This window comes from Tinamus guttatus, unplaced genomic scaffold, assembly GCF_059628265.1.
Source record: "Tinamus guttatus ecotype Peru unplaced genomic scaffold, ASM5962826v1 Tinamus_guttatus_pri_ptg000287l, whole genome shotgun sequence".
NCBI classification, from domain to species: Eukaryota; Metazoa; Chordata; class Aves; order Tinamiformes; family Tinamidae; genus Tinamus; species Tinamus guttatus.
In genome coordinates this window covers 9,225,268-9,243,058 of record NW_028288821.1, presented here as the reverse complement: position 1 = coordinate 9,243,058, position 17,791 = coordinate 9,225,268, and the positions used below count along the sequence as shown (strand labels likewise).

Genomic DNA, 17,791 nt, shown 5'->3' with positions numbered 1-17,791 from the left:
GCCGGAGACTCGGAGCCACAAGCTAGGACATGAGATGGTGGCTGCACAGGAGCAAGGCCCCTCCATGCTTCCCACAGACAGTGCTCCCGTTTGCCAGGACAGGGATCCCAAGGCATCCAGTGCTGCCTGGAGCACCAGGACGACACTCTCATCCGTGTAGGACACCTGGATTTTTAAGTTTTTCCTGAAAACGGCTGAACCCTGAGCCTTAAAATTCCCCTTTTAACGCTCCGAAAAGGAATGCCAAAACAACAACAACAAAAAAGCAACAAAAAGCCCTTCCCTAAAACAAGTTCCCAAGCCACTTCCAGTTGGGATTTCTCTTTTCCTTGCCCTGACACTGCCCTTTTCCACAAAAAAGCCCCTCAGGGCCAAGCAGACCAACACTGCTATACCATACACATTCCATACCATACGTATACCATACCATACGTACACCACATGGCACAGCAAACATCACAGCGCCGCAGGGGCCATATCCGCAGGCCGGGATGCTCCCGCTGCACGGCGAGGCCCTCGCATCCCACCGCCCGGCCAGCAGCTCCCGCCTGGAGCTCCATCCCTGCCTTGGAGGCGCATCCTGCCCCAGGCCAAAGGCACAGCACGGGTCCCTGCAGCCCCCGCCGCAGGACGGAGGGGACTCGGCTGCTGCAAGGACGGCGGGGAGGGTTTGGAAGCGGGCGCTGCCTCCCCGCTGGCTGCGCGCACCTCGCTCCAAACTTCATCCCTGAATGTGCAGAGCCGGTGGCACTGCCAGCACTGCAGCTGCAAGCATCTCCTTGGAGGGGACAAATTAGCAAACAAACAAAAGAGACGGCCCTGGCAGAGAGGTATCCTCGGGGCTGGAGCCCTGCCGTGCGCACAGGAACGGCTCCAAAACCCAGTGATGTCAGTGGAAAATCTCCCAGTTATCTAATGGGTTTTGGATGGGGCCCTGTGAGACCACCCACTATCTGGAGAGCTGCTGGTCCTGTCGGCAGAGCTGGGAAGCTTTTAGCTGCTCCTCCTGCGCGCTCGCCGTGCTGCTGAGAGCGCGTTTGGAGCTGATGCTCCGGGCAGGCAAAACACGGCACTTGCTACAACAGGCAAGTTCCCTCCACCAGGCCGTGGGGAAAGGGGCAAACCACACGCACGGGGCACATGCCCCAGCCCCCCGGCATGAAAAGATGCACCAGAGTTTTATTTGGAGAACGACATCCAGCCAGACCCCGCCGGCTCAACCGCTGCGCCAGGGAGAAGCACGCGCCGAAACACATTCTGCCTGCAACTGCCTATTAACTTTATCAGATGAGCTATGATGTTTCCGATGATCTTTCCTTCTTCCCCAGAACCGCAGACCTCCAGCTGCCTGCACACGCTTCTAGTTAATGCCAATGCGTGATGGATTTTACGAGTGCGTTTTGCCTGTAGCACTGAATCACAGGCTGACAGAGGTGCTCCGCGGTGCCGCGCGAGGGGATGGAGCGGAGCCCGCCACGCAGGGCAGCGTCCTCAAAACGGCAGCAGCCAACACCGCTGCCGAGAGCCCTCTCCAAACAGCTTGGTTCCCTGGGCTGCAACGGCAGAAAGTATTCCTGGACCAGAGCCCAAGCAAGCTCAAAGCTTTCACTCGCACACAACCTTGAGCAGTGAGAGCTGAGCACTAGGACAGCCAAAGCCCCAGAGGTCACGCAGCAAAGTGCCCTGCTGGGAATTCCCCCAGGAATGAAGGATGGATGGGGTTTCCCTCTCCAGCCGCCTGGGGCCAAGGACCAAACGCCTCTTGCCATAGCTGACGTGAGACACCTTGATCCAAGCTGCCTAGGTCCGGGCTCCGACGCAGAGTCCCTGCCTCTCTCCATCTTAATGGGGACCGGGAGGTCCTACTAAGGCCTGTGGCTGGATACATTCAATTAGAATATGCAGATTCTTACGTTCAGGTCCATTGCACTCAGCTACTGCTAAGAAACTCTATCCCATCTTTTCTACCAACACCAGAAGTTAAATTGAGCTTTAATCCTCTGGGCCAGCGCTCCATTACTCGTGGGGTGCCCTCCTAAACGCATGCAGGTCCTCCCCGCCCAGGGCCAGAGGCGGCTGCGCTTGGCGTTGGCTCCGTGCGTGTGCACCGATGCAGAGGTCACCTCCACACGGCATCTAAGTGAGTAACCTTGAAAACACAAAGCCGTAAGACAGCAAGCCTGGAAATGTCAGGGCAGGAGAGCCTGGAGATGCAGCCTGTGCAGAAGAAGGAAAAGTACCCACGATCTGTCACGAAGATCCAGCAACCACCTCCTGATCATCTGGCATTTAAACGCTGCACCTCCTCTCTAAACTACCGACACTTTCTACCTGGGAGAAACAAAACTGGAGGCTCCTAGCTCTGTGCAGACACCATTAAGTGACCTCTCAGGAGCTGACTTGCTAGTCTCAGTGGAGCTGAAAATATCAGAGTTCAACGAGCGTTTTGCCTGTACAAACACTGCAGAATCAGGCCCAGCATCAGCTGCTTCCAACAGCCCTGCAGACATTCGCAGAAGGCCGGGCTCTGCTCTCCACAGCACAAGGATAAATCTGAAGCAGCCCCACCGTCTTCAATGGCATCGTTTTGCATTTACACCAGTACACTGAACACAAAACAGAGCACGCCATAAATATTTTAGGTGCTTTTTCAGCTTTGTTATTCTGTTCAAAGCAGCAAACATGACAAACCTTTGATTGTTTTGCTTAATACCAAACAATAATTCAAAGAGAGACAAACAAGCAACATTAAATGATGCCTGTGATATACGGAAACAGATGATGAATTAGAAGAAGTTGATGAGAACAGCAGGGATCAGCTCTGTGCCTTCCCTTGCCACCTGCAGGCACCGCTCATCCCCTCCGCGCTGGTCAGCGGCACCCGGCGCTGCAAGGCGAGGGGAGCGCTGGGTGCGTGGCAGTGCGACCTGCTGCCTCCAGAGCGGTGGCCACCAGAGTTAGAAACGCTTTAAAAACACTCCTGTGAATTTAATGATGGTCCAGGTTGCTCTTCCCTGGAGAGCCACCGTGCTCCAAATCCACTCCTCAAGCAAGAGAGCTCGGTCTCCGAGGAGCAGGGACACAGCCCGGCCTGGCCGCGCTCGCCCGGCCACTTCTGATGATCTCTGTAGCATCTGGCAGGAAAAGCTGCCACCCACGAGTAAGTGTCAGGGCCACCCCGAACGGGCGAGCAGTGACTCATCACCCTGCCCGTGTCCTCCCTCAGCCCACGGCGCTGGACGTGGCACACCTGCGGCCTGGCTGGCAGCCCAGCCTCGCAGCACGGGCCGCGCCGCAAACACCCCGCTCGCACCAGCACCGAGTTGTTCCTGCACGCTGAAAGCCCGGGTGAAAGGAGGCAGCGCCAAGCACGCACGCAGCGCAAGCACGAGGGCGTCTGCTGCTGCCACCCCGCGCGAGCGGGCGCCACGTGGCCCGGCGCGCCGCGCTCACCTCCGGCAGCGGCATGCCGTTGATGATGAGGTCGGGCTGCTGCGCGCTCTGCCCCGTGAACGTGTGGTGGTAGATGTGGTTGGAGCCGGCGTTCCTGCTGTTCTGGCTCTCCACGTTGAGGAAGGTGCTCTCCGAGCGACGGCAGCCCAGCGGCAGGGTCTGCTGGTGATAGTCAAAGTAATTGAGGGACGACGTGAGCGAGGAGCAGCTCACAACGTTCATTTTATCCGTCTCTTCCACGTCCCGCGGCACCAGGCGGATATCGTTCTTGCTGATTTTCTTCTTCTTGCTTGATTTCTTCTGATGCCCATAGGAGTACTCTGCGATTCTGGGGGACAGAAGCAAAAGGAATAGCTAAGAGCATCCCAAACTCTGCCTTGCTAGATAAACATTGGGAGACCCAGAGGGTTTGGCCCCATCTCCACGCAGGCTTCTTAGTCATGCACATTACGTCATGCACTGGGTCTTGTAGCACTATATGGTCCTTTAGCTTATTTTCATGTATAATGTGCTCAGGTCCAACTCGTAAAAGAGAGGCGAGGGAAAATGCCTCTGTGTTTTGCTAGTGTTTTTAATTGCTGATATTTAGCTACTAGGAATAAAGTCCAGCCTGCAGAAGAAAAAGATGGAGATGTTAAAATCCATGAACTGAAAAGGGTACCTGAATTCATTTCCATACGTAATAAGGATTTTAAAAGTGATTTAATTTGGTCTCCGTAATGAAAATTCAAAATGAACAGCGGATTTTTTCCCAGTTCATTTTCTATAGCAGTAAATAAAGCAAACCCAGAAGCAGTCCTAGCTGGCAAGCTCTGCTCCATCACACTCCAAAGGCTGCGTGTTTATTAATGTTTTATCCCAATTGCTACTCTTTTGACTATCTCCTGATAATACCTGATGACTTCAACCCTCTTCTCCAGCTATCTCCTCTTCTTTGCTCCCCCACCACATCCCCCCCCTTCTGCTGGGAAGCACTTTCGCCTTCCAGAGAGCCACTGTGTTTTGCAAAGAGAAATGATCCTTTTTGACCTTTTTCTTACTGCATGCTTATTTTTCTCTGCCTTTCTTTCCCTCTTTGGTTCCCACCTGCCAAAAGAATCAACTGATTAAGTGCCTTGTTTGCCTTCTACAAAACACCGGAGGAAGAAAGTTACCATAAAACACTACCCCAGAAAATAATAGAAAACACGATTGCATCTCGTGCATTAATCCTCTGTGCTCTGCTCCAAGTGACTGTGGCTCATTTTTCCGTGGGGGCCAACACAACCATGAGGAATGGCCCCCAGATGAACACCTGCATACACAGGGCTGGGCATCGCAGTACTTCCCAGGGCAACACATTACATTGCACCACAGTCAGAAATACACATTTGAAAGTCGTGCGTCTGTGCCTCTTCTTGTTATGATAGCAGCATTAAAAAAAAAGGAAAAAATCCAATAACTGCAACAGAAATAATAGGATGAATAAATAATACAGTTTATCTAGAAAAACAAATATTGGACAAATACTCTTGTTCCAAAAAGCTAATTGCCTGAGCATGAAAATGCCACCTAGTCGAACAGCTCTCTCATATAACCTTATGTGCCTCATAAATTAACACATTTTATGAAGACTCTCCAGCAGATGTTGTTGAGAACCTCTAAAACAACGAAATGGCAAGTCTAAATGCACACACACACGGCGGCGGCGGGGCTGCCTGGCGACCCCAGCCAACGCTCAGCCCATCTATTACTTCTTTAGCTCCACAGCTGACTTCTGCTGATCAGATTCACACCGATAACAGAGCGTGGGTTCCCCTGAGTGTGCAAATAAATCAGAGCAACGCCGGGATTTCTGTTGTGCCAACAATCTTTATGCTGCTGACTGGTCTAACAATGCTTGATGAAGCTTTAATTGTTTTGTTTACCTAAATGTTTAAGTTTGGCAATGCGAGATCCCAATTATTTCCTGCAGGCATTCATTTTGCTGTCCTTTCTCTATTGACCAATTATTTAATTAAACTGCACTCCATTAATCCCTAAGCCATCACACTAAAGCCAAAGCGTATACATATGCGCGAAGCTGTTAGGGGCATCGCCACGATTCGGTTTTTTGTACATTCAGATCCGAGTCTTGCTTAATGGGCCGAGCTGGCAAGAAACCCAGCATATTAGCTCTCACTTAAAGCTAGGCATCCCATAATACCGCCCATAGCAGCCTTTATTTGCAGATGATTCTCCCCCATCAAGCAAAAGGGCTTATAAGCACACTTTATGTTGAAAAAAAAAGGGGGGGGAGTGGAAAAGCAGAGCTCCCCATTATTATTCCCATGTAAATAAAACTTTAGGGACTGCGCAGCCTCCCGCACTGGAGCGGGGCCACAGGCGAGGTGCCGTTTCAAAGGTAGAAGCGAAATTAATTTCCATCCCTCCCCTCCGAAATGCCTCAGTGCTGGAGGAACGGAGAAGTCATGGCTATTTCACCAGTAACAGGATTAAACCATTTATGAGGCATTGCAGCTGCTCTTTTATGGCATCTGATTGATATTCATGTGTGGTTAGCATTTGTCTACTAACTTGTGTAACACAGAGAATAGTAAAAGCGAGACAATAATCGCCGCGCTGTTACATATTCAGGGCTCCGCGGCGCGTACGAGCCCGGAGGAGCCGCGCCGGCCTCCGCCGCAGCGCGCACCGACCCGCGCGCCGGCCGCGCGCTCCCGGGGGCAAAAAAATAAAATAAAAAAGGAAAAAAATGAATTTATAAAAGGAAAAAATAAAAAGGAAAATAATAAAATACTGACACCGCCGCGCTGCAGCAAGACCCGCGGAAAGCGCCGCTTGCGGAGCGCTGCACGCGCGGGGGGGGGGGCGGGTTTTCCCCCCTCTTTCTTCGGGGCCCCCAGTCATTTGTCGCCGGGGCCGCATCCGCGTGGCCGGGGCACAATGGCTCTTTTGAGAGGGGACACAAGGGGCTTCGAGGCGGGGGGGACACGGCGGGGCTCGGCCGCCCCCGCCGGGGCAGAGCCCACGCGCGAGCGCGCCCCGCTCCGCGGCTTCACCTGCCGCCCGCGGAAACCGTGAGGGGGAAAGGGAACCACCGAATATAAACACCGGCACACATAAACACCGGCACACATAAACACCGGCACACATAGAGAAATAAATAGGAACCGTTCGCGCGGCTCCTGCTGCCCAGCACATAAAAATAACGCATGCTGCAACAGATTGCTGAGCCCCAGAACAGAGCCCCCAGAACTATTATTCAAGGTGGATTCTTTTTCCTTTCTTCTCCAAAACCATTTTTCAATCTCCTAAGGAAACTGGCTGTGACCTTCGCTGTTGTTCCTTAAAGCAAATTTAACGCCCCCCTTCACCACCACCACCTCCCCCAGCCCCAGGTGCATGACGGCAAATGGAAAAGTATCTGGGGTTGCAAAAATCAAAGCACGCGCTGCCAGGGTACAGACAAATAGGGGTGTTTTTACCTGCAGTTATAGGTCCTGATTTCCTTGTTATCCCTTTTGCACTTTACTGCCACGAAGATCATGGTTACAAAAAGAATGGCCGCGATAGAGCCCAGGGCGATAATGAAAATCAGGGACAAGTTAACAGATCCTATGGACTCCTGGGCATCCAGGGCTGGAGAGAGGTATATCAAAATCAAGGCAGAAGCTGACAGAGATGTTTTCCCATGGTCATGAGCCACCACAATCAGCTCATACGCTGTCTTTGCATTCTCCCCAAAGGCTCTGGTGGTCCTTATCTCTCCATTGACCTGGTCTATCTCAAAAAACCCTCTGTCCCCTTCGACCATTTCATAGGAAAGTCTGCCATTTTCACCCTCGTCATAGTCATCCGCTTTGACCACTGTCACTAAGTAGCCAACGCCGGCGTTCCTGGGGATGTACACTTCAGCAGTGCCATTGACCAGCGGAGGGGCCGTGATCACAGGGGTGTTGTCATTCACATCCAGGACGATCACCCTGACGGTGGCATTGCTCTGCAGCGACGGGTTACCCCCATCCTTTGCCAAGACCTTAAACTCAAAGGCCTTTGTCTGCTCATGATTGAAGGACCTCAGAGCGTAGATATCCCCAGAATTGGGGTTGATGGAGACGTAGGTGAAGACGGGCATGTCCCTGACTTGGGAGGGCACAATCTGATAGGAGACACTGCCGTTGAGGCCCAGGTCCGGGTCCCTCGCTGAGACAGACAGGAGGTAGGCCCCCGGGGTGTTGTTCTCCTGCACGATGACCTGGTAATAGGGCTTGGAGAAGTGGGGATGGTTGTCATTCTCATCGGTGATCTTCACAGTGAAGGACTTGGTGGCCTGAAGGGAGGGGATGCCATTGTCCCTGGCCTGGATGGTGAGGTTGTACTGGTCCCTCTGCTCCCGGTCCAGTCGCCCATCCACCAGGATGGTGGAGAAGCTCTCGTATTCCTGGAGCCGGAAAGGCACATTGCCCAGGAGCTTGCACTGCACCCGGCCATTCGCCCCAGAGTCGCGGTCGGAGACCCGCACCAGGGCAATGACGTACCCTGGCGGGGCGTTCTCACTCACCTCCACCAGCTCGCTGTTGACAGAGAGGAGGTTAATGAGCGGAGGGTTGTCATTGGCATCCTGGACGCTGATGGTCACTTTGCAATGGGCAGGGATGGAGTTAGGCCCCAAGTCCTTGGCCTGCACATCCAGCTCATAGACGTGACCTTCCTCATAGTCGATGGCACCACTGACTGTGATGAGGCCACTCTGGGGGTCAATCTGGAAAAGTTCCCGGGCCCTCTCAGAGACATAGCTGTGGAAGGAGTAGAGCACCTGGCCATTGGTGCCCTCATCCGGGTCAGTGGCATTGAGGCGGATAACTGGCGTTCCCAGTGGGGAATTTTCAGGCACGCTTACAGTGTAGGCCGGCTCCTCAAAGAGCGGGTTGTTGTCATTGGAATCGATGACGCGGATGCTGAGCTCCACCGTACCAAAGTTGGGTGGGTCACCACCATCCAGCGCCGTGATCACGTAGCTGTAGTGGGACTGGGTCTCGCGGTCCAGACTCTTCTCTACCACCAGCTCGGCAAAGCGGGAGCCATCCCCTCGTGTCTTGGTCTCCAGCCCAAAGAGGTCATTGGGCGTGATCTCGTAGCTCTGCACACCAAAGCTGCCCGAGTCCGGGTCATAGGCACTCTCCAGAGGCACTCGCGTGCCGGGGCTGGCCGTCTCCGAGATCTCCAGCTCGATCTGGTCAGTGGGGAAGCTGGGCGCGTTGTCATTGAGGTCCTTGATCTCCAGCTTGATCACGCAGATCTCCATGGAGCTGGACATCACCTCCAGTGAGATGACACACTTGGGGCTCTGCCGGCACAGCAAGTCCCGGTCGATCTTCTGCTTGGTCACCAGCAGCCCCGAGCCGGGGCTGATGTCCACCAGGTGGGGCGCCGAGTTGGAGACCACCCGGAAGGCTGTGGGCTGCCGCGAGTCCAGCACGAAGCCGGCGTCCCGCGCGTCCTTGGCGACGTTGGCGATCACGGTGCCGGCCCGCTGCTCCTCCTCCACCGAGTACTTGAGGTTGATGAGGGCCCCGGCGCCGGCCCACAGCAGGGCGGCCCCCAGCAGCGCCGGGAGAGCCCCCATGGCCGCGCCCGCCAAGCGCCGCGCGCGCCCCGACGGCCGCGCCGCCGCCGCCGCCACGGGGGCGACCGCCGCGGGCTCAGGGCGCCGCCGCGCTCATGCCGGGCAGCGCCCGCCGAAGTTGCCGGGGGCGGCGGGCACGGGCGGCCCCGCCGCGGGGCTCCCCTCTCGCCGCCGCCCGCTCAGGCGCTGCGAGCCGCTCCGGAGGGGGCGCCGAGCATGAAGCGCGGAGCGAGGTGCCTCCGCCGAGCACGGCAGCGCAGAGCCGCGCAGAGCCGCGCAGAGCCGAGCCGAGCCGGGCTGAGTGCGGGGTGCTGTGGCCGCTCCGCGCCGCTCCGCGCTGCCGCCGGCGCCCGCTGCGGCGCCCGGCCCGCCACTGCCCGCAGTCCGGAGCGCCGCCGGGCGGCGCGGGGGCGGGCGGCGGCGCCACACGGCCAATGGGCGCGCGGGGGCGGGGCCTGCGCCACGGGACGCCGCCAATGGGCGGTGCTGTCGGCGGCGGGGGCGGGACCCGTCCAGCGGCACCGGGAGCAGCGGCCGGTGCGGGCCGAGGGGACGCGGCGGCGGCCCCGCCGGGTGTTTCCCTGCAGCCCGGAGTGTCCGCAGCCAACGTGGGGCTCGGGCTGGGCGCGGGACAGCGCTGCGGGGCTCGGCAGAGCTGCGGTACCCCGGGCCCTGCCATCCCCCGGGCACCGCGGGCGAGCAGCGGGAGGTGCCGAGGGCTCGCCGCGGAGGAGCCGCAAAACGCAAACATCCTCCTGGCAACGGCGAATTGGCAGCGTTTGGCGCTCACCGTTAATTACGCGTTAATCCGCTCGGAACTGCAGAGTTCTGCAGCTGGGAGAGGCAACGCGGCACCGGCCTGTCTGTTAAAAATAAAACTTCCATTTTACTCCTCCCTGGCTCGCCCCACGCGGCTGCGTTCAGGTGTAATTAAAGAGGGCACCAAGGGGCCCTGCTTGCCCACGCGGCGCTGCCCCCGCGTGCGGCAGCTCCCGCCCGAGCGCGCGGGACACGGGGGGCTGCGGCGGTGAGAGCGCGGAGCCGCCCCCGGCAGCCGGGCCGCGGAGCGGGGCTGCCGCCAGCGCCGCGGGTCGACGGCGGCGAGACGGCGCCGGGGGAGGCGGCTCCCGCGCCCGCCCCGGCCCCGGCCCCGGTTCCGGTCTCGCCCCGGTCCTGGCCCCGGCCCCGGCCGCGCCGTCGGGCCCCGCCGCTTTCCCAGGCACAACGGCGCCATCTAGCGGCGCGGCGCGGCGCAGCACCGCGGCCGTGGGAGCGGCAGCCCGGCTCGCTCCGTGCCTGGACACCCGCGTTCCTGCCCTTCCAGGGCAGCCCTCCGTGCTGCGACACCGCCCCGTGCCAGCACAGCCCCATCCTAGGACACAGCTCCATCCCCAGACACGTGCCGGGACACCACCCTTTCCCAAGAGCATGGAAATCCCAGCCAGTGGCTGCTCCAGCCCTCCCAGACTGCACAAAGGCCCCCCTGGGGCCAAATAAACCAGGATATTTAAGGGTGGGAGAGCACAAGCGGGAGGGGAAAGCTCCGTCCCTGCCCTGGGAGGCCACGCAGCGGGTCACTGGACGCAGGAGCAGGACAGGAGGGGACAGTGCGGGGACAGTGCGGGGACAGTGCGAGGGTGTGTAAGCTGCTGCCTCTGCTCCCAAGGTCTTCCCTGGGAAAATTAATTCTGATGTCCTGAACTGTGCCGTGCAGGTTGTGGAACTGGTGGAAGGCTCATAAACAAAGGGTAATTAGAAACGGGGAGGTGTTTATGGGGTGCTGCAGGGATCTGGGTTAGGTCTGCTCTCATTTAATATCCTCATTAATGACCTGGAAAGAGGGAGTAAACTGCACATTAATGAATTTGGCAGATGATGCTGTATTGGGAGGTGCTGTGAGCTCTGGCAAGCATAGAAAATTAACACAGAGGGGCCTAGTGAGATTAGAAACATGGGCACCAAATGGCAAAATGCAACGTGCCTTGGACAAGAGCAAGGGCCTGCATTGGGGTAGCGGATGCAAGGGCTGGGAGGGAAGCAAAGGAGGAAAGTGAGAGCACTGAGCAAGGCGAGAGCCCCTGCAGAGCCAAAGGGACCCTGCAAGGACACAGGGACAGTTTGGGATTCGGTGGGAAGAGCGGCTGGAGCTGCGGGAGGCAGCGCAGGCAGCTCAGGTGCGGCCGGGCTCCCTTTGCATAGACAAATTGGCGGCAGTTCAGGGGGAAGCAGCACAAGTGATCAAAGACTCGGAGAGACCGATTTCTGAAGGAAGATTAAAAGGCTTAAATACATATATTGCTTGGCTAAGAGCTATCCATGGGGAGAGAAAATAAGAGCCTTACAGATCTGGTTGGTGTAAATAGAGAAGGAGGGAAAGAATTATTTAATACAGTACAAGGGGCATCACCAGAAGGGATGACAGGAAATGAAGAAATGGAACATTTAGGTTGAATGTCACTGGGGAAAAAAAAACCTCTGCTGACAGTGAAAATTATGAAGCTGTGGCGTGGTTCCCTGGAGGGAAAAAGTTCTGTGGCTGGAGATATTTAAAACCAGACGGGATCAGTGAGAGCAGAAAGGCACCTGGGATCAGTCAGCGAGAGGGAAGTGCAGGAGTGGAAGCGACACAGGCACCCACCTAATTTACCAGCTCTTTTTCACCTGGAATATTTCCTTGCAAAATCACACGTTGAAGGACTGCAACGTTTGTTTATTGCGTGTAGATGTTTCTGTTATTGCAATGGAGGAGGTCATGGACATGCGAAGCGCATCATGCTGGGGACCTTACAGTTGAGAGAGGGACCCCTGCGACACCACCTCCATGTCATTACAGAAGGGAGAGGGTACGAGTGCATTAAGTGTCTGTCTCAAGGTTTCGGAGCGGACCCACCAGTCCTGGGCAAGTCGCTGCCCCATGCCCCATCCTGGACCAGGATCTCCTGCAGTTTCTGCTTTGCAGAGCAGTTCCTGTTCCAGCAAAACTCCCTGGGACGCTCCAGTGCTGCCGTGAGCAAAGCATTGCAGCAACATCTGGCCAGCTGCACGGCCCTGGTCACCTTGACCTATAGCGCTGCTTTCGCCCTCAGTATTTAGTTTGCCAGAGGCGGCGCCTGGCTCCCGGCGGCGGAGCAAAGCAAGGATCGATTCCCGTCCCACCCCTGCCCTGCTCCCGCCGCGCCGGCGGCCTGGGAGTCCTGTCAAGCAAATGGATTAATAGCGCTATTATCAGCCCAGATAGATGGCTGGGGTGAGGAGAAAACATCGCGTCCCGGGGAGCTCAAGTAGGCGCATTAATAAAGATGCCACACGTCGGCTCCGAAACCTGAGAGCTTCGCTCCGCTCCTTGCAACACAATTAGCCCGTCCGCAGCCCGGCGCCCTCATCTCCATGCGCCCAACGCGCTCCCGCCTCCAGAGCTGGACAGGCTGGGCATGGCGCGGCCTCTCTGCTGATGCCAAGTGGCTCCGGCTCCGCATCCCGTTCCCTAGCAACCTCGCAGGGACCGGCCCCGCAGCGAGCCGGCACTGCGAAGGCAGCAAATCCGAAATGGGAAAGCAACAAGCCCCAGCACATGTGAGAAACGCAGCGCTGCAGCTGGCAGGAGAGCAGCCGGGGGAGCTGCAGTGCCGCGCTCACCTGGCTCCCGCATCCTCCCGGCATCCTCCCGGCATCCTCCTGCATCCTCCTGCATCCTCCCGCATCCTCCTGCATCCCAGGGCGCAGAGCTGGAGCCCAGCTCTGCCTCCGTCCAGCCCAGGTACGAGGAGCATCGCAGGCCGGTGCTCAGCAGGTGCAGGCAGTGCATAACAAAGTTATTGGTTCTGGTTCTGCCCACGCTGTAAAATAATGAAAGCTTTTAATTAAAGGCAAGTGGTACAGCCTGCAGCCTCTTGTCTGAGCTCTGCTGGGAATCACTTTCCTTCCCAGCCCGTCGTTTATAGCTGTCTCTCTCGTACCTGTCAAAAACTAAATCTGAGGATCTCAAACATGTATATTTAAAGCTCTAGCGTCGGTGCACCGGAGGCTGGGATTTCCCAACGAAGGGATACGGAGGATCCTGGCGGGGCCGTGGCTGCAGCGGGGAGCAGAGGGCCCGGCCATCCCGCTCTCCTCCCTCCGGCCCCGGCTGCGGCTCTCCAGGGCGCTCGGCGCAGCTCCCGCTCCTTCGCCCGCGGCTCCCCTGTCTGAAGTGCTGTTTTTCCCCTTCCTCGCACCTTTTCCTTCTAGTGCCTAAGCAGAGCAATATAAATAATGTGGGTTTACTTTTTTCTTTTTTATTTTTTTCCCTTTTTTTGCTTACCCGGTTCTGTAAAACTTGAAAGCTTTTCAAAGCATCTGGGTGTTGAGTGGTGCAGCTGAGGTTTGTGCTTTCCTTTCCCTCCACAATGTTGCCAGTATTAGATCAAACCGGAGAAACTGCAGCATGGAAAAGAAAACAAATGGAGAGAGAGTAAAACTGGGGGGCAAAATCTCCTAGCATTATTCAGCTGATGTCACTAGGCATCAACTGGGTGTGGAAAAAAGTTAAGACCTAAAAAAAAAAAACAAAAGAGGAAAATACAACATTCATATTTGGGGTTTGTTTTTTTGTTGTTGTTGTTTATTTTCAATCTGACAAAATATGCAGCTTGCATTTAGGCACAAAAACATTTTCCCAGACCCCTGGGCACTTCACAGACCTGCAGCTGCACCAGGCACCGCTTGCACACGATGCAGATAAGGGACCACAGCTGCAAAATACCGAGTCTTTAGACTATACAAAAAAAACTGTCTTTCTAAGCTGAAATCTAACTTTATTTGTGCTGCGGCAGTTCCATCAAAGTCAGCAGGGTTTCCTGGCTGTTAGCAAGGCCGTGCCTGGCGCGCTCTCTCTACAGAGGTTAAAGCGCCAAAGAGAGGACAGCGTCGCGCTGCGGGATTCGATAAACTCCTATCACTCAATACTTTAATTCATTTCCACTGATGCAGCATCTTTTATCAAAGATTGCATAATGCTGAATAATCACCAGGCCTGTAATGCAGAGCCAGGCAGGCAGTTATAATCAAATTTAAAGCCTGTATCAAAGAAGCAGCAGGTGCAGGGCCGATGCTCAGTTCTTGCCCTTGCGTCAGCCCACAAACACTGGGATTGCTCCCAATTTACGCAGCCTGTCTGGGAGCCAAATTTGCCCCTGCATTTGAGTTACAGGGCTCGGAGGGGACACCTGCACCTTGTGGGTGCCAGCGCAGCATGCTCAGCAATGAGCAGCTCCGTGGATTTGAGGGGTATGCGACGGTCCTCGTTGTTGTGTATGGAGAGGCGTAAATGCAACCCCGTCTCAGTATTTCCCATGCAATCAATTCCCCTGCATAAAACCATCGAGTGGGATAACCCCGTGATCAAATGGCCAACAGAGAAAAGTGCTTAATATTATCCACTCCACATAATGAGCTGTATTTGCAGCCCAGGCCCCGAACACACATCATCACGCGCTAAATGCCATGCAATTGCCTGCACAACGAGTTAAGCAAAGATTAAAAGCGAGGAGGAGCGAGGCGGGCGGCTGGGAGAGCAAGCAGGGTGGACGGGCCGAGGAACAGGCGGCCCCAGGGCGGAACAGCAGCGCCGTGGATGAATCCAGAGGAACGTGACCCCCTGGGTGCAGGAGATCCACCGTGCAGCACGGGTTACCCGCATTGCGAACCGCATGTCTGCTGCGTTCTCCGTGTCTGCAGAAGAAGGTTGCAAAGGTGGAGGGGCAGAGGGGCTGCAGCCGCACCGATGGCAGAGGAACCTGGGGAGGATGAGCCTTTGCACAGCGAAACGGCCCGGGGTGGATCTCCACGGGCAGCGGGCAGCAAGCTCTGCTTTTCAAATGGTTGCAGATACAACCCGCCTGTTTGCTCTTCCCCTTCCTCCTCCCTCCCTTCCTTATTGCTGCATGCTTTGCAGTTGCTATTGACCCTGCTGGAGGGGAAAGGGCCCACAGTGCCACCTTCTTCTGGTACAAACCAGACCCCTTGCACTGCCAAAGAGCTGGCAGCCCTGAAACTTTTAAGCCCGGCCTAGCATGCCAAGAGGCAGGAGAACAGTTCTGGGAAGCTGCATCCTCCTCCAGCTGCCCCCAGAGCCAGCAGTGAGATTTGGGCAGCGCTCCTCAGCTGGAGCGATTTATCACGGCTCCACCGAAACCAGAGGGGACGTGTCAAACCAGCCGAGCATCCGTCACCGCGGCGGCTCCGACTCCATCCTGCCACGGTGCCCCGCTGGGGGGAATCTGGCTCGGCTCCCTCGCTGCTATTGCCTTGCAGCGCCCTGCGGTTCGGTGTCTCAAACACTGCCTGCGTGTTGCTGGAATCAGCAGTGAGTGGAGCAGGCACCAATCCCAGCACATTTACCTCTCCCCCTCGCGCTCCTGCTACTCCTGCAACTGCAGATGCATGAAAATCACGAATCGTGCACGTCAGAAAGCCGGCTCTCCCCCAGTATCTCCGTGTGGATCATTTTCAGGCCCAAAACCAAGATTCGTACGTTATGGCCCCCTCCTGCGGTGTCTCAGCGAGCCTGATGCTCCCATGCAGCAGCACAGCCCGGGTATTGTCCATGTCGAGGCAGAGCACAGAGACGGGGATGTCGGGAGAGTGATTTGTCACATAACATTACCTACAGGAGAAGAGAGAAAAGGCTAGAAAAATGCTTAGCAATTGCTGTAATTATGGCCCCTTCAAACGGCTACATGATGTCAGGCACGGAGCGGGGGCACGGGCTGGCAGAGCTCATGATAACTGAACCCGAGGTGGATGGTGTTCCAAGCCCGTGATTAATAGTCTGCTTGGATTTAGTTTGGCATCAGGAAAAAAAGTGAACACAGCATCTCTGGAAGGCACCAGATGGACAGAGCTCCTCCATTCCGCGCAGGAATGGGGCTGGAGCGGGGCCGGAGCAGGGCCGGAGCGGGGCTGGATGGGCTGGACCACGCAGGAGGAGCAGGGGCCACTTTGGGCTGAGTGATGCTCGCTCCTCCGTAGGGAAGAAAGGAGGGAAGACTCAGTCTTTGCAGAGCCCCAGGCAGGCGGCCCAGAAAAGGAGTCCGAGTGGGGAGGTGGCAGCAGTGCCCGAGTCCATCCCGCTCCTCGTGTCGCTTGTCCCCTTGCAAAACACGCGGGTGATCTTGGCCATCCGTGCGATGAGCTACAGCCATCCCGCTGCCTGCTGATGCCAACGCAACGTCCGATGTGCAGCTGAGGGTAAAAGCCAGTCCAGCTGGGCCACAAGATATATTGTTTGGATCAGGCGGAGAATTACTTATGTAGCGCTTTATTAACCATAATTGATAGCTGTGCCTGGTGAAATGAGTAATAATCTTGTTTAAAGGATCGCTCCTGAATCACACAGTGTTATTGCCAATGCTGCAAACTTTCCTCCTCGGCCAGCGGGCCAAATCCTTCCCTGGGGCAAGCGATGACCAGAAACAAGGAGCACGAATATGACAGGAACAGAGTTTTTTGGAGAGGTAGGGAAAACACTGCAGGTAGCGCCCTCCAAGCCACCGTGCCTCCGATGCTCCTCCTCGAGGCCGCCAGCAGTATCATCTCACACAGCACTGCGGGTGCCGCTGCTCCGCGTGCAGCGGGACATCTCCTGGGACACGGCCCCGGCCTCAGCAATACGGAGAACGGTTTTATAAGACGTGAAGGCAATCGCTCACGGGGCTGCTCTCTGGTGGTTTCCCATAGGTTTTCCCCTCTGCAAATGCTGTTTCATGGGGAATCATATGAGCTGTCCGCCTCCGCACGCTTCTCCAGCTCCTCATTTCCCAGACACTGCCTTCTGCTTTTCTGAATGAGGCTCCACATTTTCCGCTGTTTTTTCTGGATGGGGAATGCAGGAATATCCATGGAAGATCATCTCCCATGCTGCAGCGGAGCGTGTGTTTCTGAGCATCCCCTTCCAGCCCCAGCCGTTGGGGCTCCCACCATCAGCCCCTATGATCGACCTGCAGATTGCGATTCAGGTCTGCGAGTTCTCCTGCAGCCAAGCAATAAATAATCATTAAAGTTAAGGCAAATACTATGTTCAAAGGGAGAAGCGGCAATTACAGCGTAGACCACGCGGCAGAGCGATGCGAAGCACTACATAAAAAGACACTCTCCCTGGTAGAGATTTAAAATACACCCCAACCCTATCATCATAATTTAGCTTAATTAGCAATCTAATCAGCAGAGCAGTCAAACCCGACTGTGCTGCGGAGCCAAGGCCACCACGGGTCCCTGCGGAGGAGCACGGTGGGGATGACCTGGTGCCCACACATGCCGGGTTGGAAGGTCCTTTCCCCTCTGCCATTCCAGCAGGGATTTCCTGAATTCCCCCGCGCCACTGTAGGGATGGTCCTGCTCATGCATGAGGAAATGCAACAAATTCACTCAAATTTTGCATAGCTGTCACCTACCTCCAGAAATTATAGCTGCCAACAGCAGCTCCGGGCCAAGAGGACCGGGCTATTACTGTTATTCCAGCACTGAGATTTCCAGGGCTTAAAGCACTTTCAGAAACCTGAGCTTGAGCAGCCAGAGCTATTTTAGGTATTCTGCATATCTGCAGCAAACAGTTTATTTGAAACATTTAGCCCACTTTCTGTTCATTAACAGAGTTCAAACATACTTTGTGTTTTTTTTCGTATTTGCTCATTACTCGAAATTGCACAGGGAGGCTTTAATGGGGATATCTCAGTGTGGTGACTGCTGCTCGTT

At 55.9% G+C, this 17,791-nt stretch overlaps 1 protein-coding gene across 1 annotated transcript in view; it reads right to left on the bottom strand.

The window, feature by feature from the left end:
* Positions 1-9,061, bottom strand: part of PCDH19 (protocadherin 19) — a 56,243-nt gene extending 47,182 nt beyond the window's left edge. Inside the window, exons 1-2 of the mRNA XM_010219951.2 lie at positions 6,921-9,061; positions 3,454-3,781 (exon numbers count right to left, since the gene is read on the bottom strand). Of these exons, the coding sequence (XP_010218253.2) occupies positions 3,454-3,781; positions 6,921-9,061 (2,469 nt within the window). The remainder of the gene's footprint in view (positions 1-3,453; positions 3,782-6,920) is intronic.
* Between the last annotated feature and the right edge of the window lie 8,730 nt (positions 9,062-17,791).